We start from the raw sequence: 25,859 nt of genomic DNA, 5'->3' as shown, positions 1-25,859 counted from the left end.
TTATTATAATTGGCTGATAAGTCTCAAATGGGGTCATTTTTTTGTTGCTAAGTTTGCTGAGCTCTTTGTGTATTTTGGTGACTAGTGTCTTGTCTGATGTTTGGCATGTGAAGATCTTCTCCCATTCTGTGAGGGGTCTCTTTGTTTGTGTGAGAGTTTCTTTGGCTATGCAAAGACCTATGTAAGGATCCCAGTTTGAGCCCTGGGCTCCCCACCTGCAGGGGAGTCACTTCACAGGCGGTAAAACAGGTCTGCAGGTGTCTATCTTTCTCTCCCCTTCTCTGTCTTCCCCTCCTCTCTCCATTTCTCTCTGTCCTATCTAACAAGGATGGAATCAATGACAACAACAATAACTATAAAAGCAATAAAAAACAAGGGCAACAAAAGGGAAAATAATAAAAAATATATAAGAAAATTTTAGGAAACTATAGTTTTGTAATCTTACTTTGCAAATGGAGAAGCTACTTGGTCATTTTGGGGTTTGATTTTTCTGATTTCACTTAAGTGACAGTCTTTGCTGTTAGTATACCTGGATCATATCTAGGGTAATTACTAAATATCAATCCACTGTCCACTTCAAGAAACAGAAGTTTAGTGGCTATGGGGATTATGCAGCAGGTAAAGCTTCAGACTTGCAAACAATGGCCCGAGTTTGACTTCCAGCACCATATGTGTACTCTGGTTTTCTCTCTATTCTGTTTCACTCATAAGTAGCTTAACCTTTGAAAAACTGACATTAAAGCATATTTTTAAAAATATTTATTTTCCCTTTTGTTGACCTTGTTTTTTATTTTTGTTGTTATTGTTGTCGTCATTGTTAGATAGGACAGAGAGAAATGGAGAGAGGAGGGGAAGACAGAGAGGGGGGAGAGAAAGACACCTGCAGACCTGCTTCACCTCCTGTGAAGTGACTCCCCTGCAGGTGGGGAGTCAGGGCTCGAACTGGGGTCCTTACGCTGGTCCTTGCACTTTGTGCCACCTGCGCTTAACACAGTGTGCTACCGCCTGACTCCCTAAGTGTTCTTTAAAGACTTCTTCAGATATAAGACTCTGTACTTGTTTACTTATAGCCAAGAATAATTACTAGACAGGTTATCTCTCAAAGGAGTTTTCGGATTAGCTGTATCATTTGTGGGGTTTTAAATGTTTTCCTGATGCCCGGTCCCAACAAAAACATGAAATAAGAATCAAGGTGTATGTATGCTGGAAAATTATTTTAAGCTACCTAATGGATTCTGATTCTGGATTAAAAATTCCAGAGACTGCTATCTGGAGAATACTTTTCAGGTTAAGAAAGTGTTAAGAGAGAGCTTGTTTGGCGGTTCTAGCAGAGGAGCGCATATACTCGTATACCCGGTCCGTCTCTATTCGGGGAAGGCCGTCCTCTTTCACCAAGCGCTCAGCTTCTGGAGGGACGCACATGGAGCGGTGAGGAAGGAAGGGAACACCTGCCTAGCCAGCCAGATCAGCCTAATCAACTCTGGCGATCAATGGGGTGACAGATGTCGCAGCCAGATCGCACTCACTAGACATTCTTATTGCTAGTGGGTTTTCATTGCTTCTAAGATCTCTCACAATTTAGAATTAGTAAATATATGTACTATGAACAGAGGTATTTTTACATAAATATTTCTACTAGACCATATGTATGTGAAAACTACACATGTACACGGATGCTTCCAATTCTAGTCCAGTACTACAGGAAATCTCCCCTTATGTATAATTACTATCTTGAAACTATGTCGAAACTCACAGGTTTGTCATTAAATTTGCCAAATTGTAAAACTGAAGCTAAGGATATTCTAGAACTGCACCAATTCATTCATCTACCCACTCACTTACTCACACTCTGTGTGCTAAGTACTTGACTAGAAATATGGAAATGGAATAATTTCCTCTTTAACCCTAGGCAGTTTAATTGTTAAAGGGTGAAAGAAGAAATTTATACTACCATAAGTTTTATTTTAGAGGTATTCAGCATTCCATGGGAATAGACAGGAGGGATATCCATTCTAACCTAAGTGAATCATTTTAGAGAGTGAAACAAAAATAGACTACTCATTAGAAGAGTTCTTAGATTACTGTGTGCTCACATGAAATGAAGAGTGTATTTTGCTTCTAAGCAAAAATATATTTTATGTAGAGTTCTGATTTATGTATAAAAGTCCTGTACACTGATTTCATTTAAAAAAAAAGGAAGGAAGGAAGGAAGGAAGGAAGGAATGAAGGAAGGAAGGAAGAAAAGAATAAACAAGAGGCCAGGTGGTGGTGCATCTGGTTGAGTTCATATGTTACAATGCTCAAGGATCCTGGTTTGAGCCCTTGGTACCCACCTGCATGAGGAAAGCTTTGTGAGTGGTGAATCAGTGCTGCAGGTGGCTGTCTCTCTTCCTCTCTATCTCCCCTTTTCTTTTTGATTTCTATCTCTATCCAGTAAGTAAATAAAAATAAAAAAAAGAAAGAAAGAAAGAAAGAAAGAAAGAAAGAAAGAAAGAAAGAGAAAAAAAATAAATTGCTCAGTCAGGCTGGGCAGTGGCACACCCTTCTGAGCACAGGTGTTTCCCACCTGCAGGGGTGAATGGTTCAGGAATATAGATGTCTATCTTTCTCTCTCCTTCTCTATTTCCCCCTCCCATCTCAATTTCTCTCTGTGCTACTGAAGATGGAGGAGGAGGGATAAGAGGAGGAGAAGGAGAAGAAAAAAAACAGGAGAGATGGATTCTTAGTGCTGGTATCCAGCTCCAGCAATAATCCTGATGGCAATAAAAAATAAAAACAAATAACAAAAACCTTGCTCAGTCAAGACAAAAATCAGGTCCAAACAAATTCCAGGCAATGTTAGTTTTGTACGACCAAACATTAGGTCAGTTTTTGTACAAGGTACCTCCCAATAACCTTATAAGGAGGGAAATTATTTATAGTTTCTAAAACTGTCTATTATCTTATAGTGGATTTCCCCCTGGTCTTCCTTATCAATTAAATAAACCAGTTTGCTGTTGTGTTGATTGCCATTTTATTGAGTAACAGTTTATACACACTGACTGTTTTTAAACTATACTTCTTTAACTAGAGTTTAAAAGAAAGAAATATTTGTCTGTTAGGGTATAAGTAGAGAAAGTAAAAGCAAAGAATTAATTGAGGTGAGGTAGGAAGAATAGGATAAAAACTGAAAAAAGAGGGGCTGCAAAGGCAGAGTTCACTGCTCAGGGTACCTAGAAAATTACACATTTACACATGAGCAAGGTAATGGCTACACACACATACACACACACACACACACACGTGTTATTTTTGTCATCTTATATGTATAATACTCTTATCAAAAGCCTTCTGATTTGTTTTCGCTCAACAGTTTTCCCCCAGTCCTAGATATTTTAATATTGTGTATTTCACCAATTTAGAAACCCCAATCTAAAAAGTTGTTTGGTAAGATGTGATCACCACTACTGTCAGGATGAACTTCACATGATATGTCATATCCCATATGCTAAGAAATAACAAAATAATTCCTTAGTTAAATTGGTACCTTGTTACAAGGGGAAAAAACAAAAGTAGAACTGAATCATATATGAAGTTACTGTCAAATGTGAGTCAAATGTGAGTGACCGACTTAGTGACCACATATCATAAATAACATATACCCTATAAATTCATCCTGGTCAATGAAACACTCATGACAGATAATCAACTTCAAACATTAATTAGCACAGTGAAGTTTTTTCTTATTCTTTTTGAAAAAAAAATGTAACTTTGGATAAAGTTACAGAAAATATAGGTCACATAGATAGACTTAACGAAGGCACAGTAAGAAAAAAACTTCCAGGTGGAAGTTTGACATATGTAACAGTTAGCAAAAGCTCCTTCAAAAGTAAATATTTTAATTATTTTATTAAACATTACCTTCAATTTAAAGGTTTTAATCATTCATAATCACCATTATACAATGTGTATATATGTATGTAAAAAAATAACCGTTGAACATACTTTAAGAGATATAACTGTATTTATCTGATATAAAAAACAATTCATCAGAAACACTAAAAACATCAAGCTTTAATAAGAACCTATTGCAGATTCTGGAATAATTGTTGCATGCATGTCCCTAGTCATGTTAGACTTCTCCTTCAGTTTTGATTGGAGTAATGTGTGTTCAACGACACCAATTCTAATGTCCATCTGAACAGTTTCTTGCTTCAGTTTTGTTAAACTCTGTTTAATCTTCACCAAAGGAGCTGTAGAGTAGAAATAATATGGAATAACAAAGTTTATGGCAGTATCACCTTCTTAAGGGATTATATGACATTTTCCTCACTTTGTCTTAAGCCCAAAATAGGGTTAAAAGCACAGCCTTACTGATGTTTACAAAGTTTTGCTGTGGCATTTTAAACATCAGAGATTTTTAGGATGGGAAATAATGGAGCATTTGATGTGCTGAGGTTGAACTTTCTCTTCTTTTCTAGGCAATGAGTTAATAAAAGGGTGTTTAAATATGTGATTTTTAAGGGCTAGACTGTCTGTAGATAAAGTAGATAGGATGGGGAGAAAGGAGATTAAATATTACCCTGAAGATATAAATAATATAATCAAAAACCCTATACATCTCCTCATGAGAGATCACTTAGTATATGCCTTCTAACTCTAATAAGTCTTTCTATACCAAAGTAAGGCCATAGGCAATAATTATTGGGCTATGTCAAAGTAATAGTTCACTATAGAGAGTGTTACTGAAGGGTTATTAAATTTTCTCTGTTTGACCCCTGCCCACTCAGGTCTACTGGGAAGAGAGAGAAATACGAGGGTCATCACATTACTGCCTTTGTGCCATTTGGGCATACACTTAGTGCTCTCTTATATACAAAATGGAAAAAAAAAAAAAAGAAAGAAACTCACTTGATGAAAATAGAATAAAATATTGTTTCTAAATAATACTGACACAAAAGTGCATATTTAAATATAATATAGTCTATCTCTAACTTAATACAGCTTGATTACAAAAAATAACTTAAACGAGAGTAAACAGTTACAACTCTTTTCAAATGATAAGGAAAACAGTACTCTAACCATTTTTTGAACTGTTTAACTACTCTCAAACTAGTTCATTATAAAACAACAGAATTTATTTAGACATATCATTTAGTTGGGTGGATTTTTTTAAAGATACTCTTGCTCATTATGTGCTTAAAATGAGTGTGTACTTACCACCATCAGTCATACTGCTGCCTTTTTCTTCCATTTCTTGTTTTACCTTTTCTAATTCTTCTGTAACCTTTCATTGATGAAAAAATTTTCATGAATATCATATTTTAATTAACTTAAAAATTTAAATAACGTATTAAGGAAACTTAATTAGGTATAAAACATACATAAAGGTATATAGAGATGATAATAGAACTTTGGAAATTCCCTAGATGATAGAATAAATTATGCAGATACAAAGATTTTAATCTTCTGAAAACACTGCTAATGTTAAACTTCACCACTATCAAATAAAAATTATATAAGTCACTGCTATAAAAGTATGCTCTTGAGACATCCAGAGGCGTGGCTACGGAGCGCAGCAGCTGTGTTTCTCTCCTCTCTCCCCTAAAACGACTTCGGGAACCCATCAAATCACTGGTGAATGCAAATACATGTGGCTCATGGACAGAGAGGAACCTAGGGAAAGATTAAGTGGCTGGTAACAGTCCTGCAGTTTACCAGCTGAGATACCACCTACAGTCTGTTACACCAAAAAGACAGCTGAGGGGAGGAGGGACTCCCCTAAGACTCACCAAATGCAACTGTGAGTCTCCATTGCTACTGCCTTCAGAAGCTGCAGCAGCAGGAGTGAGGCCCTGTGCAGACACCAACAGAGAACTAACCAGGAAACTCAAGGAGAAGATCTGTACCTATGTGGCCTAGTGGTAGGGCTATGAGAGTCTCTTTGCATAACCATTGGATTATCTCTGCCCCATCCTGCTTTATCTCTTGGTTAGGAGTGAGCGATTAAGCTAAGAAGCCTACTTATAGTTTAAAAGACCTCGGACTCCTATAGCTTACATGGAAGAAAAAAAACAAAAGAGGCTTTTAGGCACTGTGCTCCAAATGAGGGATTAAATTACTATTGAAACAACTGTTAACTTCCACCACTGTGAACCCTTTAATTACCTTACTTAGACACATGTCAATCCAGGCAATAGTGATCAGTAATTTGAAAAGTACTGAGACAGGGACCTCATAACATAATATATAAATAGTAAAAGCAAAACGAGAAATATTGGAGAAATGAGCCAGGACAAGAGTCCAGCAAAAAAGCCCCTCAAAGATTTAAGCACAAAATAATGAGGTCAACATCTAGACACTAGGTAAGAAAATAATCACAGGAATGAGCAAGGAATTTGAAAGAATTGTCATCAGAAATGCAGAAACAACAAATAAGACTCTAGAAGAAAACACTATCTCAGGGTTATTAGAGATCTGAAAGCTGAAATAGCTGAGCCAAGAACACAACTAGCTGAACAGGCTAAAACAATATCAGAATAGGGTAACAAAATAGATGAACTCCAGAAAACAGTAGAGGGGAGAGAGAATAGGATCAATGAGGCTGAAGACAGAATTAGCAAGATCAAGAACGGATTAGAGACAACCAAAAGAGATTAAGAGATACTGAAAACAACAACAGAGACCTATGGGATGACTTCAAAAGAAACAATATACACATTATTGCCTTACCAGAGGAAGAAAGAGAGGGAGGAGAAGAAAGCATTATTCAGGACATAATAGCTGAAAACTTATCTAGTCTAAACAATATCAAAGGCATAAAGGTTAAAGATGTCCAGAGGGTCCCAAACAGAATTAACCCAGACTTAAAGACACTAAGACACATCATATTTAAAATGGAAAGGAATAAGGATAAAGAAAGGATCCTGAAGGCTACAAGAGAAAAACAGAGAGACACCTACAGAAGAAAATCCATGAGATTAGCAGCAGACTTCTCCACACAAATACTACATGCCAGAAGAGAATGGCAAGATAACTATCGAGTGCTCAATGAAAAAGGCTTTCAACTAAGACCATTGCATCCTACTAGACTGTCATTCAGATTAGATGGAGGCATAAAAACCTTCTCAGACAAGCAACAGTTGAAAGAATCAACTATCACCAAGCCTGCCCTGAAAGAAAGTCTGAAAGGTCTCCTACAAACCGTCAGACCAGCATAAATATTCCATATATCAGAACACTCTAAAACTCTACAAGAATGGTGTTAAAATATTTTCAATCTTTGATATCAATAACTGTCAATGGCCTGACCTATTAAAAGGTACAGAGTAGGAAAATAGACCAGAAAATACAACCCAACAATATGCTGTCAACAGGAAACCCACCTAACTCAACAAGACAAACACAGACTCAAAATGAAAGGATGGAAAACTATCATACAGGCCAATGGCCCACAAAAAGGGGCAGGAACAGCTATTCTCATATCTGCCACGATAGACATTAAAATACATGAAATTAAAAAAGATAGGAATGGACACTACTTAATGCTCAGAGGATCAGTCAATCAAGAGGACTTAACAATTATTAACATCTATGCACCCAATGAGAAGCCATCTAAATACATCAAATGTCTACTGAAAGAGCTACAGCAATATATTAACAGTAACACAGTCATAGTAGGGGACTTCAACACCCCACTCTCTAAACTTGACAGACCATCAAGGCAAAAAAATCAATTAAGGCATAAGGGAGCTAAATGAAGAGATAAACTAGAACTATTGGACATTTTCACAGGTCATTCATCCAAGAAACTGGAATACACATTTTACTCAAGTCCACAAGGGACATTCTCAAGAACAGACCATATATTAGGCCACAAAGACAGCATCAGCAAATTCAAGAGCATAGAAATCATCCCAAGCATCTTCTCAGACCACAGTGGAATTAAACTAACACTTAACGATCAACAAAATATTAGTAAGAGCCTCAAAATGTAGAAGATCAACAGTACACTACTTAACAAATACTGAGTCAAAGAGGAAATAAAGGAAGAAACTAAATGTTTTGAGAGTTCAATGAAAATGAAGACACAAGCTATCAAAATATTTGGGATACAGCTAAGGCAGTACTGAGAGGGAAGTTCATAGCCATACATGCACACATTAAGAAATAAGAAAAAGCACAAATAAACATCCTGATTGCACATCGTAAAGACCTAGAAGAATAACAAAGGAACCCTAAAGCAACCAGAAGGACAGAAATCACTAATGTTAGGGCAGAAATAAATAACAATGAAAATAAGAAAATCATACAAAAGATCAACGAAAGTAAATGTTGGTTCTTTGAAAGAGTGAAAAAAATTAACAAACCTTTAGCCAGCCTCACAAAACAAAAAAGGGAGAAGATCCAAATAAATCGGACAGTAAATTAAAGAGGAGATATCACAACAGACACCGCAGAAATTCAACATATCATGCGAGGCTTCTATGAATAAACTATATGCCACCAAGCTAGAGAACCTGGAAGAAATGGACGATTTCCTAGATACCTAAGAACTTCCAATATTAAATAAAGAGGAACTAGATAACATGAACAGGCCCATCACAGCTAATGAAATTAAAACAGTTGTCAAAAACCTTCCCAAGAATAAAAGTCCTGGACCAGATGGTTTTACAAATGCATTTTACAAAACCTTCAAAGAATACGTCTACTTTTAAAAGTCTTCCAGAAGATTGAAAACACTGGAATACTCCCTGCCAGCTTCTATGAAGCCAACATCACCCTGATACCAAAAGCAGACAGGGACACAACCAAAAAAAGAACAATATCTCTACAGAACAATATCTCTGATGAACAGAGATGCTAAATTATTACACAAAATTCTAGCCAACCAGATACAGCAGTATATTAAAAAGATTGTTCATCATGATCAAGTGGGATTTATCCCAGGGATGCAAGGTTGTTTTAATATATGTAAATCAATCAACGTGATCCACTACATCAACAAAAGCAAGACCAAAAACCACATGGTCATATCAATAGATGCATAGAAAGCCTTTGACAAAATACAACATCCCTTGATGATCAAAACACAACAAAAAAAATGGGAATAGATGCAAAATTCCTGAAGATAGTGGAGTCTATATATAGCAAACCTATAGCCAACATCATACTCAATGGTGAAAAACTGGAAGCATTTCCCCTCAGATCAAGTACTAGACAGGGCTGCCCACTATCACCATTACTATTCAACATAGTGTTGGAAGTTCTTGCTATAGCAATCAGGCAAGGAATTAAAGGGATATAGATTGGAAGAGAAGAAGCTAAACTCTCCCTATTTGCAGATAATATGATAGTATACATAGAAAAACCTAAGGAATCCAGCAAGAAGCTTTTGGAAATCATCAGGCAATACAGTAAGGTGTCAGGCTACAAAATTAACATTCAAAAGTCAGTGGCACTCCTCTATGCAAACACTAAGTTAGAAGAAGATGAAATCAAGGAATCAATTCCTTTTACTATAAGCAACAAAAACAAGAAAATATCTAGGAATAAACCTAACAAAAGAAGTGAAATACTTGTATACTGAAAATTATGAGTCACTACTCAAGGAAATTGAAAAAAAAATGAAGTGGAAAGATATTCCATGTTCATGGGTTGGAAGAATTAACATCATCAAAATGAATATACTACCCAGAGCCATATACAAATGTAATGCTATCCCTCCATCAAGATCCCAAGCACATATTTTAGGAGAATAGAACAAATGATACAAAATGTTTATCTGGAACCAGAAAAGATCTAGAATTGCCAAAACAATCTTGAGAAGAAAGAACAGAACTGGAGGCATCACACTCCCAGATCTCAGATTGTATTATAGGGCCATTATCATAAAAACTGCTTGGTACTGGAACATGAATAGACACACTGACCAGTGGAATAAAATTGAGAGCCCAGAAGTGAGCCACCACACCTATGGACATCTAATCTTTGACAAAGGGGCCCAGACTATTAAATGGGGAAAGCAGAGTCTCTTCAACAAATAGAGTTAGAAAAAATGGGTTGAAACTTGCAGAAGAATGAAACTGAACCACTATATTTCACCAAATACAAAAGTAAATTCCAAGTGGATCAAGGATCTGGATGTTTGACCTGAAAATATCAGATACTTAGAGGAAAATATTGGCAGAACTCTTTTCTGCATAAATTTTAAAGACATCTTCAATGAAGCGAGTTCAATTACAAAGAAGACTAAGGCAAGTATAAACCTATGGGATTACATCGAATTAAAAAGCTTCTTCACAAGAACAACAATAAAACAACAAGGGCAAAAAAAAAGAAAAATGAATAAATATTAAAAAAATAAAAAATAAAAGCTCAAGCCTCTGATGAAGAGCTTTCACAGCTGTTCTGTCTCCATGGGACTCAGAAGAAAAAAAAAAAAAAAACTTCTGCACAGTGAAAGAAACCACTACCCAAACCAAGAGACCCCTCACAGAATGGGAGAAGATCTTTACATGCCATACATCAGACAAGTGTTTAAAAACCAAAATATATAAAGAGCTTGCCAAACTCAACAACAAGAAAACAAATAACCCCATCGAAAAATGAGGAGAGGACATGGACCGAATATTCACCACAGGAGAGATACAAAAAGCTGAGAAACACATGAAAATATGCTCCAAGTCTTTGATTGTCAGAGAAAGGCAAAAAAGGACAACAATGAGATACCTCTTCACTCCTGTGAGGATGTCATACATCAGAAAAGGTAACAGCAGCAAATGCTGGAGAGGGTGTGGGGTCAAAGGAACCCTCCTGCACTGCTGGTGGGAATGTCAATTGGTCCAACCTCTGTGGAGAACAGTCTGGAGAACTCTCAGAAGGCTAGAAATGGACCTACCTTATGATCCTACAATTCCTCTCCTGGGGATATATCCTAAGGATCCCAACATACCCATCCAAAAAGATTTGTGTATACCTATGTTCACAGCAGTACAATTTGTAATCGCCAAAACCTGGAAGCAACCTAAGTGTCCAACAACAGATGAGTGGCTGAGCAAGTGGTGGTATATATACACAATGGAATACTACCCAGCTATTGTTGGTGACTTCACCGTTTTCAGCCCATCTTGGATGGAGCTTGAAGAAATCATGTTAAGTGAAATAAGTCAGAAACAGAAGGATGAATATGGATGATCTCACTCTCAGGCAGAAGTTGAAATACAAGATCAGAAGAGAAAACACAAGTAGAATCTGAACTGGAATTGGCATATTGCACCAAAGTAAAAGACACTGGGGTTGATGGGTGGGAGAATACAGGTCCAAAAAGGATGACAGAGGACCTAGTTCTGTTCTTATATGGAAAACTGGGAAATGTTATGCATGTACAAACTATTGTATTTACTGTTGAATATAAAACATTAATCCCTCAATAAAGAAATTTAAAAAAATAAACTATGCTCTCAAGCCTTGTCATTATTTTATAGCATCTACTATGTTAGGCTCCAATAATTAGTTATTTAAATAGTGCAAACAGGGAGTGAGGCAGTAGCACAGCAGGTTAAGAGCACGTGGTGTAAAACGCAAGGACCAGCAGAAGAATCCTGGTTTGAGTCGGCTCCCCACCTACAGAGGAGTCACGTCACAGGCCGTGAAGCAGGTCTGCAGCTGTCTATCTTTCTCTCCCTTTCTCTTTCTTCCCCTCCTTTCTCCATTTCTCTCTGTTCTATCCAACAACGACAACATCAATAACAACAAAAATAACTACAACAACAATAAACAACAATGGGCTACAAAAGGGAAATAAATAAATAAATAAATATTAACAAAATAAAAATACCCACACCTATGGACATCTAATCTTTGACAAAGGGGCCCAGACTATTAAATGGGGAAAGCAGAGTCTCTTCAACAAATGGTGTTGGAAACAATGAGTTGAAACATACAGAAGGATGAAACTGAATCACTGTATTTCACCAAATACAAAAGTGGAATCAAGGACTTGGATGGATGTTAGACCAGAAACTATCAGATACTTAGAGGAAAATATTGGCAGAACTCTTTTCCGCTTAAATTTTGAAGACATCTTCAATGAAATGAATCCAATTACAAAGAAGACTAAGGCAAGTAAGTATAAACCTATGGGACTACATCAAATTAAAAAGCTTCTTCACAGCAAAAGAAACCACTACCCAAACCAAGAGACCCCTCACAGAATGGGAGAAAATCTTTACATGTCATATATCAGACAAGAGCTTAATAACTAACTTATATAAAGAGCTTGCCAAACTCAACAAGACAACAAATAACCCCATCCAAAAATGAGGAGAGGGCATGGACAGAATATTCACCACAGGAGAGATACAAAAAGCTGAGAAACACATGAAAATATGCTCCAAGTCTCTGACTGTCAGAGAAATGCAAATAAAGACAGCAATGAGATACTACTTTACTCCCGTGAGAATGTCATACATCAGAAAAGGTAACAGCAGCAAATGCTGGAGAGGGTGTGGGGTCAAAGGAACCCTCCTGCACTGCTGGTGGGAATGTCAATTGGTCCAACCTCTGTGGAGAGCAGTCTGGAGAACTCTCAGAAGGCTAGAAATGGACCTACCCTTTGATCCTGCAATTCCTCTCCTGGAGATATAGCCTAAGGAACTCAACACATCTATCCAAAAAGATCTGTGTATACATATAGCAGCACAATTTGTAATAGCCAAAACCTGGAAGCAACCCAGGTGTCCAACAACAGATGAGTGGCTGAGCAAGTTGTGGTCTATATACACAATGGAATACTACTCAGCTGTGAAAAATGATGACTTCACCGTTTTCAGCCGATCTTGGATGGACCTTGAAAAATTCATGTTAAGTGAAATAAGTCAGAAACAGAAGGATGAATATGGGATGATCTCACTCTCAGGCAGAACTTGAAAAAACAAGATCAGAAGAGAAAACACAAGTAGAACCTGAAATGGAATTGGCGTATTGCACCAAAGTAAAAGACTCTGGGGTGGGTAGGTGGGAAGAATACAGGTCCATGAAGGATGACAGAGGACCTAGTGGGGGTTGTATTCTTATATTGGAAACTGGGGAATGTTATGCATGTACAAACTATTGTATTTACTGTTGAATGTAAAACATTAATTCCCCAATAAAGAAATTTTAAAAAATAAATAATTAAATAGTGCAAACATAATAAAAATATTTGGATTTCTGAATGTTTAGTAGGTATCTGTCTTAATACTCTTTCATGAAAGTAAATGATACATTTTCTTTTATAGTCTACTAAAAATAATGTTTATATTATATGGTTATATATAAAAATACTCTTAACTACTCTATTTCACCTGTAAATTCCAAGAGAGAAAGTGCACTGTCATATGATCACTTATTAGTACTCTCTGCAACATTCAATATTATATGATTGTATCTTGTTATTAGTTAAAAACTTCAGTTAGCATTAATAAGAGGAAAATAAAGAATTTTAAATTTAAGTCATAATTATTGTCACTTAGTAGGCCTTATTTGAGTAAAACCTTTCTTGGGAATAAAGTGCTCATCCAAGTAAAGCAAATTAATGTTTTTTCAGACACCTAGAATGTTACAACTGGGGACAACTGCCTACTCCAAAACAACTAAATGGCTCCCTGGACTCCCTTCAAGTGTTAATTTACCTAACATAAGTGAGCACTTTACTTCTACATAATGCTTTCTTTGCCTTGAAGTATCACAGGATTAGAGTCTAAATATTTCTAATGTTGTTTTTTCAGTACTTTAAAATAACTATTTACTCCTTAAGAAATCTCTGTAAAAGAAAGTTAATTTTGTTATGGAAAAAAGCTTGTGACAACTAAATAATTTTAAGCAAAGACAATTTTGCATTTTAGTCTTACATTACTGTGCCCAGTCTTGCAAGCCTTCACCCCCCCACCCCCAGCTCTTTAGTGGAAAATAGAAATATATACTGGGCTTTTCTTCTCCAGTAAGATGATGAAAATAAATACAATGATATTTGTAAGCATTCCAGGAATTTTCAGAAGAGTGACAGCCACTCCCAATTTGTAAACAGAAGTACCCAGTCTTACATAATTAGTGACAACTATCATAAAACTAAAACTGTATATTGCAGACAAACATGTACATTTCTTAAAGACATTTAAGGATATGTTTTACCTATGACTTTATATGCCAATTATAATTGTTATGTGAAAGAGATTAAGGAAGATTATAAATATGCTGATATATTATCAGCAGGCTTTATATTAGCTTAGTAGAGCAAACTGCAGGCATTTTATATAAAAAAGAAAACATATAAATAAATAATTCATTGATAAGAAAATGAGCAATTATTTTCTACAGAAAAGGATTTCAGGTCAAAAGAAGTAATATAAAAATGAACAAATCCATGGCTACAGCTTTATTTAACTTTAGATGTGCTCAGAAGAATCTGGCACAAATGACAGGTGAGATGCTCCAGAAGTGCACAGCATGTACCTCAGACAAGATTCTGGTCCTTTCCGTTACTCCTCCATTTCCCTGCTGGTATCGCTCTCTTGCCTGAGGGAGAAAACAATTTTGTTTAATGACAAATTCAAAACAGATGCAAATTGCTTAAATATGACCTCTTTGTATTTGTAACTTTTGCATATTATTTTATGACAACTCCCTCTTTCAATTTGAATATATTTATGAGAGTGACATTTAACTGCAGCTATTTTATGTTCCTACTGGCACCATATATTTACTAAAGCACTATAAACTGAACTACCTTAACCTTCATATACTGACTGTACAATTCTCCTGGGCATGGTTCACAATAAAAACTGTCCTCAGCCATTTCGCAAACAGTTTAGGAGAGTGGTTCTTGGTCCATCTAATTTGCCTGCTAAGTAGAGAAACCAGTTCTAAAAAAGATCAATAACTAGAGGGCATCAGGATCAGCAATGAATAAGGATTCACAAACAGTATGACAGCTTGGGATATTTGGAAGAAATTAAAAATTAATGTTTGATATATTACAACATCTTTAATCCAATACTTTACATAACTTTAAGGTAAAATATCCATGAATATATGTGCATATGAAGGCATGATTATTTCAACAAATTAGAATATACAAAAATGAAGGTTGCCTTCTATTTATTTGGTCTGAGGGCTTCTGAATGTACAGAACTATCTCATACTTATTTTTCACTTTTAGCATTGTTTGAAAGAAAAACTATGCCTTTGACTGATATTTATACATTTTTTTTAAACTTTACAATAACGCACTGTTCAGTTCTATTTGTTGGGGGTGCTAGGCATAAAATCTGCCTCTCATAAGCAAGTCTTGTACACCACCACCAAGATATCTCCCTGGCCCATATGCAAATATTTTTCACTAGCTTTCCTCAGTATCAGGAAAGAAGAAATATAAAACCTAAAAGAAAGTCTGTATGTTCCTATTACTGGGACTAAAAAGTACTACTTTAAAACGATGAAAAATTTTATTTCATTTTTTATTTCAAATTCTAAAACCTTGAAAGGATTAAACATTTATTCATCTAGTGAATACAACTGCTTGTCTCTAAAAGTGACTTGTTTTCCTCTATTATGTGATTTTAAATCATTATGGCAAGGAATGTCTTTTTCCTCTGTCACATGTAAAATTGCATACTATTCTTCCTCCTACTCATAGGTTAAATTAATAGCAGAGTTAGAAACAAAACCTGGTGTCTTGACACTCTGCTCCCATTCTAAGCCATGTTCCCCAATAACATATGCCTTCATCTATGTAAATCAAATGTAGAAATACATTTAAAGACTTCAGGGAAGAATTTCTATCACAAAAAGTGAAGATGACAAGTTCAATTCCTGACTGCCTTCCAAAAATGGGCAGAGAGATGTCTGTTCCTGTTTATGAAAAATATTTTTGCAGTTCTCAAATGAAAAGTGTTATGTCAAGTTTACGGATCAATATCATTAACTGGAATGCCTGGCTATCATTGTCACATTACCTCACTTAGCTGAGCTTGAGCTGCACGATACTCTTGAACCAAGTGCTCTAGTTGATTGTTGATATATTTTTCTCGGCTGCCAATCTTTTCCAGTGTCCTACTGATTTCATTATGGAGTTTGTCCAAAAACCCCTACAAAGCCATGAATTTTTAAAAAAATAAATATAAAAATTCACAAGTATATTTTTCAAAAATAGCTTAAAGTATATTAAATCTCTCTCAAGTCTCCTACAATTTCTCAGAAACTTTAGTAAAGAAGACAGTTTAAAATTTTCAATAGCAAAAGAAGTCTATAATGAAAAACATATCAGTAATACTTTGCAGAATGTTAAGGTAAAAAAGCACTTAGTGGTATGAGTTAATTCACTTGTCATGATGCATATCTAAAATGTATGTGAGTGGAATTGTTTTACATAGTTCTCACAATCAAAGTATGTAAAGGATTAACATGATGTTATTATAGCAGTATTTAAAGACTAACATGTTTTGATTGAAAGTCCATCATTAAATTTATAGCTTTGAATATATCATTCTGATTTTGCTTCTTTACAGTATCTGATAAGTTCTTAATTCTGCCAGGGCAGCAAGACTGGTTAATCTATATATTAGAGGCACTTTTGGCCTGGTGTTCTGTTATCTCTTGGTATTCAGTATCTTCCCTTAGTTGGTGTAAGTGTTCAGGCTATTGAAATATAATGTGATATCAGGAAGTCCCTTAAAGGAGAACTGTAATATGTTTTCTATCATGTGCTCCTACATATGTACATTGATTTATCTTAAGTAATTCACATACTTTGGTCTCCTTCAAAGCAGATTCAATTCCACTTTTGTGCTGGTGCATTTGGTCAACGTGGATTCTCCAGTCCTATAAGCATAAGAACACATAGGAACAAGTATAACTTAGTATTTCCTTCCTTATTCTACTTTTTTGATGTTGTTATCCTTTATTTTAATTAGTTTGTTGCTTCTCTAGTTCAGGTGAGAAAGTCCTATATATAGTTTGCAATCAAATTATAAGGAAGTATATGTTGAGCACTTTAGAAAAAAAGGTTTTAAATAAATGTAGATTATTATGTGTTCACAGAGTAATGTCTGACAATTTGAATATAAATTATTCCTGAAGTGCTGGTGGTTAATATTTATGATTATCCATCAAAATGAAAAAAATTCTAATTATCAGAAAAGCAGTACTTGTCTAAGCAATAACAATTATGTTTGATAGAAGCAACTCTAAAATTAAACATTCACATATCAGATGTTAGTCTGTTCCTAAACTAAAACTGGGCCTCTTCTTTGTAACACTTTGGAATCAGTTTCTTAATAAAAGAAGCTTATAATTATTATTAGAGTTGATTTATTTTTGAAACTTTTGTATACTGAGATATTCTGTACTTTACTAGACTGATGTGAATCACTGATCTGAAATCAATGCCAACATTTCAATTTCTTACACTAAAGGTAACAATTTTAAAACTTGCAAAACACTCACCATAATAGAAAAATATTTTGGCAAGTTGAAACAAGTGATGTAACCATACTATTCCTAAATCACATATGTTTGCATACCTTAATGTTCTCCTTTTGCTATGTACACTAGCTTGTGAAGATAAAAATACGCATTGTGAAGAGTACCATTCTACTAATTTCTTAGCTTGAAACAGGTTCAAGTACAAAGTCCCTTGGGCAATTTACATATAATAATTATACAATTAAAGCACTAACGCTGCAAAGAACCTCAGAAAGATCTAGTCTCAGCTTTGTCATTTCAAAGATTAACAGTGGTCTAAGAAGCCAATGAAGGCATGACCACACAAGTAGTAACACTCCTGGATCAGAAGGCAAATGGAGTAACTCCCACACAATACATTTTGGCAATTCAGTTATAAAATGAACAGCTGGATACGAGATTCCAGGGAAAGGACTGGAACAAAACAAAACAAAACAAAAAAACCAGTAATTATCTGTATTTTTTTTCCCTCGTGAGCAAGAAGTATCTTAGACTGAGAGCTAGAAAGAACCACTTACTTGGCCACTTAAGTCCTCAAGTGCAACATTTCCATTTTACAGTTGAGGGGTGGATGTCCACAACTCATGGCTGAGTAGATAGATCTATCAAGCACAGCAAGCTTCCCCACCTCCCCTCCCTATCAGCTGCTGGACAGGAAGGAAAAGCATCTGGCTAGTCTCTTGCTTCTGGACCAAGTGTGGTTACTTTTCAAAATGGAAAACTATTTAAGCCAGGAAAATATGTCTATGATATAAAATGAACCTAACAAGCATCACTGAATCATTATCTTTTTTAGGTATTAACCATGGCTAATTCCTAAAGGAATTTCAGAAGCTTATTGAACACCAAGCTGAAACATTCATATACCTGTATAGTTTTTACTGATATATTTAAAGAAGTTTGTGTTCTGCTTTTTTACTAATATTATATTCTACCCAGAACATATTCAAAGTATTTTCAGAGAAATGAACCTACTGGAGTCATCTATTTATAACTAAGGTAATTTACATTGATGTTAAACTCCATGAAGGAGCTGCCATTTCAGTGGAAGCTTAAAGTCTGAGTAGTATTGGAATGTTGGAAGGAGTGGGAGAGAAAGGATATTTCAGTTAGAAGGAATAACATGATAATGGAAACTCTATAGTACATATTCCAAGCTAGCTAGAAAAAATAAAGTCCTTGAGGGTATGCTGAAGAAGTTTTCTGATCCCAGACTTCCTGATACTTGTTACTGGAAATCTTACTGTTACCTTTGTATCTGTATTTGCAAAATACATGTCTTGCTTGTTATTTCTCTAAAAGGTAGGTACATTCTTTTGAATATATACCTCGAGATTTCTATTTCAGACTCTATCAGAAGCCTAGAATTTTCAGAGATCCCTGCCCACAGGCAGTAGAGGGTTAGATTACCACAGTGATTACCCATAAATCTGAATGTTTGGCTGCTGCCCTAAGGGTGTAGAGATTGTGCATGGGCTAACTGGAATAAACTCAGTATCTTATGGCATCAAAAGAATGTACCTGACATTATGACATTTGGATACTGAAAGTTTTAAGCACCCTTACCCTGATATTTTTCTCCCTTATAAATGTATTCTGACCCTTGTCTATGTAATGTACAACCACCTGTTGCTTTGTCTGAACAATGTCATGCAATGCATATATGTCTTACACATAAATACTCCTTGAAGCTTGGGATGGACGGGGCATACACTTGACAAAGTCCTAGCTAGGGATGTCATATGTGTGTGTTCCCAGCTGACCTCTTCTGATCAACTGCATGGCGACAGGCTGTGGTTACTTTCTCTCCACACTGGAACGAGGCTAATCTCAGGGCTCTGGCAACTGGCTAAGGTTCTCCACCTGCATATTCACCATTAGGGTGGGTTGGGGTTGACAGATTAGCAGGAGTCAACACTGGAAAGGTAGGTTAAAGTAGGTCAAAATTAGGCAGTAGTTTCATAATTGCTTTTTATTAAGTTTCATAGTTATATGTACCTTCATATATGTACTGTATATTGCCTGTACCAATATGACACAAATAAATATTAAAATTCTATATTCATGCTTTTAATACTCAATGAAAATCCTAGCTAGCAATATACAGTAAATTAGAAAGATACTTCTAAATCATAGTTTTGTTTTTTTTGTTAGTATCAAGTGAGAACACACGGGTCACTAAAGCTTACTTTTTCAAAGTGCTCAAAGTATGATCATTAAGCATCATTTCTCTTCTCTCTAGGAGTTAGATTTTTCACTTAGTTTTGCACATTTCCTTTCTCAATGGAAATGAGAAGAGTAGTAATGATAGACAATATCATTTCTTTAGACATTCTACTTTTAAAATCTTTGAAACTCTGTCACGTGTGATAGATGCCAAATTTATTATAAACACAATCTCCTACACACTCTGAATTCTTTAGCAACAAATTATATATACATAGCCCTTTTTTTCAGAATCTAGAGAGCTATGATGACATATGTACAGATGGAGATTCACAGTATCTCCTAAAATCAGAATGTGAGATCTAGTAGCAGCTGTTAAGGTGAACAAGACTATAAGGAGCTCAGGGTTTTGCTTCAGCAGAACACCTTGACCGATTTCCTTTGCATATGCAGACATTTTGTTTCTTTGTCGGGATCGCCAACTGCGAAACTACAAGGGAAAGAGAGACTAAAATATGAGCTAGAGATGGCAAGTGAAGTTTATATCTATGTGTAAGTTTTACTAGTTTACAACTTGTTAAATGTCAAACTCTCAGGCTTTTTTTTTTTTCCTCTACCCAAGTCTGAGCTTCTTTATGTGTGAAAAGGCAGAGTGCCAAAGGACTCATCATAGGAAAAAGTGGAGAAAGCTACCTTTTTATTTACTGGGATTAACCCCCCCCCCCGCCCCGGAATCAAGAAGAGTCTGTATTAGAACATAACTGAATCTAGTAGTTCATCTTTTGATTCATCCCCAAAACAGGTGAAGGGCCACTCGGCTCTGATGTGTTTTGAATTGCTTTCTGTCACACACAAGTTACTTCTGTTAACTACCACTCCTTTATCTTCAAATCCTTAACAACAGCTCCCTCAATTTTGGTATGACTATCAGTGAGATCTTAATGATTGTGTGTGTGTGTGTGTGTGTGTGTGTGTGTGTGTGTGTGTGTGTGTGTGTGTGTGTGTGTGCGCGCGCTATTTTACTTTAGTGACTATAAGAATGTTTGCAAGTGTCTTTCATTTAAGGTATCTAGCCTCACTTTTTCCGATTAGGTATTTGTTTCAACTCTGAATTCACATTCTCTTTGGGTTTTCAAGACTATTTTGAGAAGGGAATCCTGTATCAACATTTCACAGATTGTGTAGTCATAAACTGAGGTTGTGGGAGTTGGGCGGTAGTGTTAAGCGCAGATGGCACGAAGTGCAAGGACTGGCATAAGGATCCCCGTTCGAGCCCCCGGCTCCCCACCTGCAGGGGAGTCGCTTGACAGGCGGTGAAGCAGGTCTGCAGGTGTCTATCTTTCTCTCCCCCTCTCAATCTTTCCCTCCTCTCTCCATTTCTATCATATCCAACAACAACAACATCAATAATAATTACAACAATAGGACAACAAAAGAGAATAAATAAATAAATATAAAAAATAAAAATAAACTGAGGTTGTGTGATTTTCATACTTCATCTGCAAAATTAATAGAAACCCAAGTGTACTTTCTCCTGAACAAATATAGTTTCCACTGCACCAAGCTTCCTCTTTCGTTTTCTTTTTTCTTACCCAATTTCTATAAGAAGTACAAGGATTTTGAAAAACTAATTTCAAGTAAGTGTTAGCTTACTTGTTTTGCTAAAAACAGAAATGTTATAGGTTTAAGCTTCTAATCTGCTGTAGATGAACAATCTGAGTAACCAACCTTATTAAAATGATGTTTAAAATAAGTAAGTGTAAATTTCAAAGGACTTATCAGATTCTCCTACAAATAAAAATTACAAGAGGCTTAGAAGAGAAGATAGGATTGGATTAGGAAAAAAGGGGGAGCAGCTATGTATAAATGTGGACAGACAGTTGTAGAGATGATGGTTGGATCATGTCTATAACCTTAGGGGGAACTGTGGTGGATTGCAGTGGGGAGACTGAAGATTCAAAACTCTGGTGGTAGGAATGGTGTGGATTTAAACCCCTGTTGACATGTAATTCTGTAAAATAAAGATAAAATAAATAAAATTAAAAATTATATTTTTGTACATATTTTTCACTATCTCTGTTTTAGCCACTCAAAAACTTTTATCTATTTCCTTCCTTGATTATAGAATAGTCTTTCAATACTCGCAGCTTCAATGTTAATATTCAAAAATGCCTTGTATGTGTTGGACACTACACCAACAGATTACATATCTCTATTACGTAGCTGAAACTCTTAAGATGAGTAAATTGAGACTGATTAACAAGTACATATCACAAGCTCACACAGTGAATCAGTAGTAGAGCCCAAACTTGCAAAGACCACTACATCATACTTTATTTTTTTAATAAAATGTAGTAAAGTGTAACTAAAACTTTTAAAGGAGTAATGATTAATAGAGACTTGTTTTATCAGTAATATTTGAATTTTATAAGTTGTACACACACATATATGTTATATATTAAAATAAATTTAAAACATTTTAGATGTTTAGAAACATACCCAACTAAATGTTCTTATAAAGAAATATCCAGATGGATTCAGTAATGAATTTTCCTTAGCATTTATGAAAGAAATAGCAACGAAATTATGGATACTCTATCAGAGAAAAAGAAAAAAAAGAAAGAAAACAGGAGAGTAACTGCTAACTCATTTTGTGAGGCCTGTAAAGAATTATATACTAACATTTGACAACAATACCTAAAAACAACAAAGTTACAGATTATTTTTCTGTAAACTTAAGACATAAAAATACTCAGCAGAATATCAGCAGATTGACTCCAATAATATATAAGAGGGATACTGTATCATGATTTAGCTGCATTTATTTCAATATTCAAGGCTAAGAGATATACAGATAGCCAATAGGCACATGAAAATGTGATCATCATTTCTTATTACTAGGAAAATCTACAACAAAATAACAATAATAATACTGCCTAACACCTGGAAAATGAATATAATCCAAAGGACAAAAAATATAAGAAACTTAAGTGTTAGAGAGGACACAGTGACAATGGAAGCCTGTATACGTTTGGTGGGAATATAAATTGGTGCAGTTTTTATGAAAAGTAGTTTGGAGATTACTCAAACAAATGAATAAAAATGCTCATTTCTGGGTATTCACAATATTAATTCAAAAAATATATACACTCAAAAAGTGTATATACTACTTGCAGAATCATACAGTAGTTAAGAATTGAAAACAACCCAAGTAGCATCCATCAATTCATGTCTAGATAAAGAAACGTGTGTGTGTGTGTGTGTGTGTGTGTGTGTGTGTGTGTGTGTGTGTGTAAAATGGAACATTATTCAGGCATAAATTGATAAAATCCTGCTATTTACAGCAATATGGATGAAACTGGAAGGTATGCTGCCTAGTGAAATAAGTCCACCGCATTATTTTATTCACGTGTGGTGCTTAAAGAAACAAAATGAATAAAGTTTTATTCCATAGACTAAATTAGTGGTTATCAGAAAGAAAAGGAAGTGTGTAAATTGAGTAAACAGAGCTAGTCATATGTTGAAGGACAGAAAAAGATTAAATGTAGAATGTAGACATGCTGTCTTTTATTTAAGCAAATTATTCACACTTGTTTTTATACTTGTTATTAAATTATGCATACCTGAAATTTACATACTGCTATAATGTAAATTCTATAAAAATAAAAAATCAAAATAAAATATCCTATAAAATCAAAGTTTAGTTTAACACTCAAAATTCAATAAGCATTAAGTATAATTTATCATGTGAGGAATAAAGGAGATGCCCATATGGTTAACTCAATAGATCAAAAAAAAAAAAAACTAAAAAATTTGACATCTATTCATAGCAAGTTTTAGTAAAAAATGAATAAAGGGAAATCATTTAATTTACTAAAGAATATTCATAAATGTCACAAAGTTAGTATCATAACTAATATAAAATTAAGTACTGGACGCTCTTCCCATGCTTATATCAAACATAAGACTAGATATCTTATCAGGTAAAATAAATAAATGGGGTAAGTTTTATAGAAAATAATATTGATGTAAGTTCCAGATGAAATAATTGTATAAACAGAAAATGCAAAACAATTTACAGACCTACTGTTAGAATAATTAAGTAAAATTTGACAGTTTATTGGATCTGTATGTACAAGCATACCTATATGCTTATGTATATCTGCAACAAATAAGCTGAAAATAATATAATAAGAAGATGCCACTTTGAGTAGTAGTACCATATAATGCAACAAAATAGTCTCCAATACACACACACACACACACATACACACACACACATTTATGCTCACCTGAGATACAACAAATCACACTGGTGAAAGGTTAACATTTTCAATACACTGGACCAATTGTGAAAATATAGACAAAAACAAAGTTTTTGAGTTCTAATTCATACCAAATACACGAAGCAACACTAGATGAACTACGGTCTCAAAGTGAAAGGACAAACAGTTTCAAGAGATCCTCCAGCTCCCCACCTGCAGGGGAGGGAGTTGCTTCACAGTCAGTGAAGCAGGTCTGCTGATGTCTATCTTTCTCTTCCCCTCCTCTCTCCATTTCTCTTTGTCCTATCCAACGACATCAGTAACAACAACAATAAAAAAAACTGAAAAAAGAAAAGGGGGTATATCTTCTTAACAATGAGTTACAGAAAGGGTTCTAAATAAAGCTTTTAATTTTTATCTGTAGTCCTCTCATCACACACACACACACACACATCTATTTTATATATTATTTATCATAATGTGACTGTAACAGTGAAAGGAAAGCTAAAGTGTAGATAATTGGAGTACATATACTTGTCAAAGTATTTGTATTTAGAATATATAAAGAACGGGAGTCGGGCTGTAGCGCAGCGGGTTAAGCGCACATGGCGCAAAGCGCAAGGACCAGCGAAAGGATCCCGGTTCAAGCCCCGGGCTCCCCACCTGCAGGGGAGTCGCTTCACAAGTGTGAAGCAGGTCTGCAGGTATCTATCTTTCTCTCCCTCTCTGTCTTCCCCCTCCTCTCTCCATTTCTCTCTGTCCTATTCAACAATGACAACAATAATAGTTACAACAATAAAACAAGGGCAACAAAAGGGAATAAATAAAATAAATATAAAAAGCATAAAAAAGAATATATAAAGAACATCTACATTAAAAAAAAGGCAAACTAATAGCAAAAGACAAAAGGATAGGAGTCAGGCAATGGTGCATCCAGTTAAGCACACTTAATACTATGCAAAAGGACTCAGGTTCAAGCCCCCTTCCCACCTCCCCATCATTAAGTGTAGCATGGGTTATAGGTGAATGAAGCAGTGTTATAGGTGTCTTTCTCTCCTCTAACTCCCCTTTCCCTTTCCCTCTCAATTTGTCTCTTTCCTATGAGATAAAAGAAAGGAAGGGAGGGAGAAAAAGAAATAAAAGGGGGGAAAAAGCCACTGGGAGTGGTGGATTCAGCTTACAGACAGAGCCCCAGTGATAAGCCTGGTGGCAAAAAAACAAAACAAACAATAAAAGACAAAAGGACAGTCAAATGTCAAATAAACATATGAAAAGACCTCCAATTTCATTGGAACACAAATTAAAATAGCAACATAATAACAGAAATTTGTAAAATCACTTTCACAAACTTTTTTTTTGTCATAGTCTGCTAAAGGATAATCCAGTAATTCTACTTCTGTTTACCAAGACATGTACAAGAATGTTCAAAGTAGCCTCACCTATACTACTCTCAAACTGTAAACACATAATGCACACAGATACAGGGTAGTATGGAAGGGTGTAACTTTGGGTTAGACAGCTCCCTGCCACTGAAGGGAGCATATAGTTTTCTGCTGACCACACTCTGGTTGAGAAGCAAGTCTTTCTTTGCTTGTAAGATCTGGACTGTTTTGTCTCTATTTCAACCATATGGTGAGTTATAAAAATTTTAACTGTAGCTGCAATGGTAGAGAAATAGGGCCTAGTAAGAATTGCATTTAAAAGTGACCAGACTGAAAAGTCCAGTGTGGAATATTGATGGAATATTTAACACCACAACAATAGTCTATGAAAGTACTGTTTGGAAATCTGACGATAGAAAATCAGGTTTAAGTAAAAGACACAGGGAAGACAGTTTGATAGAAGGAGTTACATATGTCTAAGTTCACCCTAGCAAACATTTTTGGGGCAAATATATAATTTATCATGTTTCCTACAAGGATTTGAGCAGCATACTTTCTGCCTCCA

At 35.4% G+C, this 25,859-nt stretch overlaps 1 protein-coding gene across 1 annotated transcript in view; it reads right to left on the bottom strand.

Annotated features, from left to right (window-relative positions):
- Positions 1-3,981: 3,981 nt before the first annotated feature.
- The window catches only part of IFT57 (intraflagellar transport 57), a 64,379-nt gene continuing 42,501 nt past the window's right edge, over positions 3,982-25,859 (bottom strand). Inside the window, exons 7-11 of the mRNA XM_060197116.1 lie at positions 16,768-16,839; positions 15,975-16,106; positions 14,473-14,535; positions 5,200-5,266; positions 3,982-4,232 (exon numbers count right to left, since the gene is read on the bottom strand). Coding sequence (XP_060053099.1) covers positions 4,054-4,232; positions 5,200-5,266; positions 14,473-14,535; positions 15,975-16,106; positions 16,768-16,839 — 513 coding nt within the window. The 3' untranslated portion in view covers positions 3,982-4,053. The remainder of the gene's footprint in view (positions 4,233-5,199; positions 5,267-14,472; positions 14,536-15,974; positions 16,107-16,767; positions 16,840-25,859) is intronic.

The sequence above is a fragment of the Erinaceus europaeus genome, chromosome 9 (genome assembly GCF_950295315.1).
Source record: "Erinaceus europaeus chromosome 9, mEriEur2.1, whole genome shotgun sequence".
NCBI lineage: Eukaryota > Metazoa > Chordata > Mammalia > Eulipotyphla > Erinaceidae > Erinaceus > Erinaceus europaeus.
This window is presented reverse-complemented; position numbering and strand designations above follow the sequence as displayed.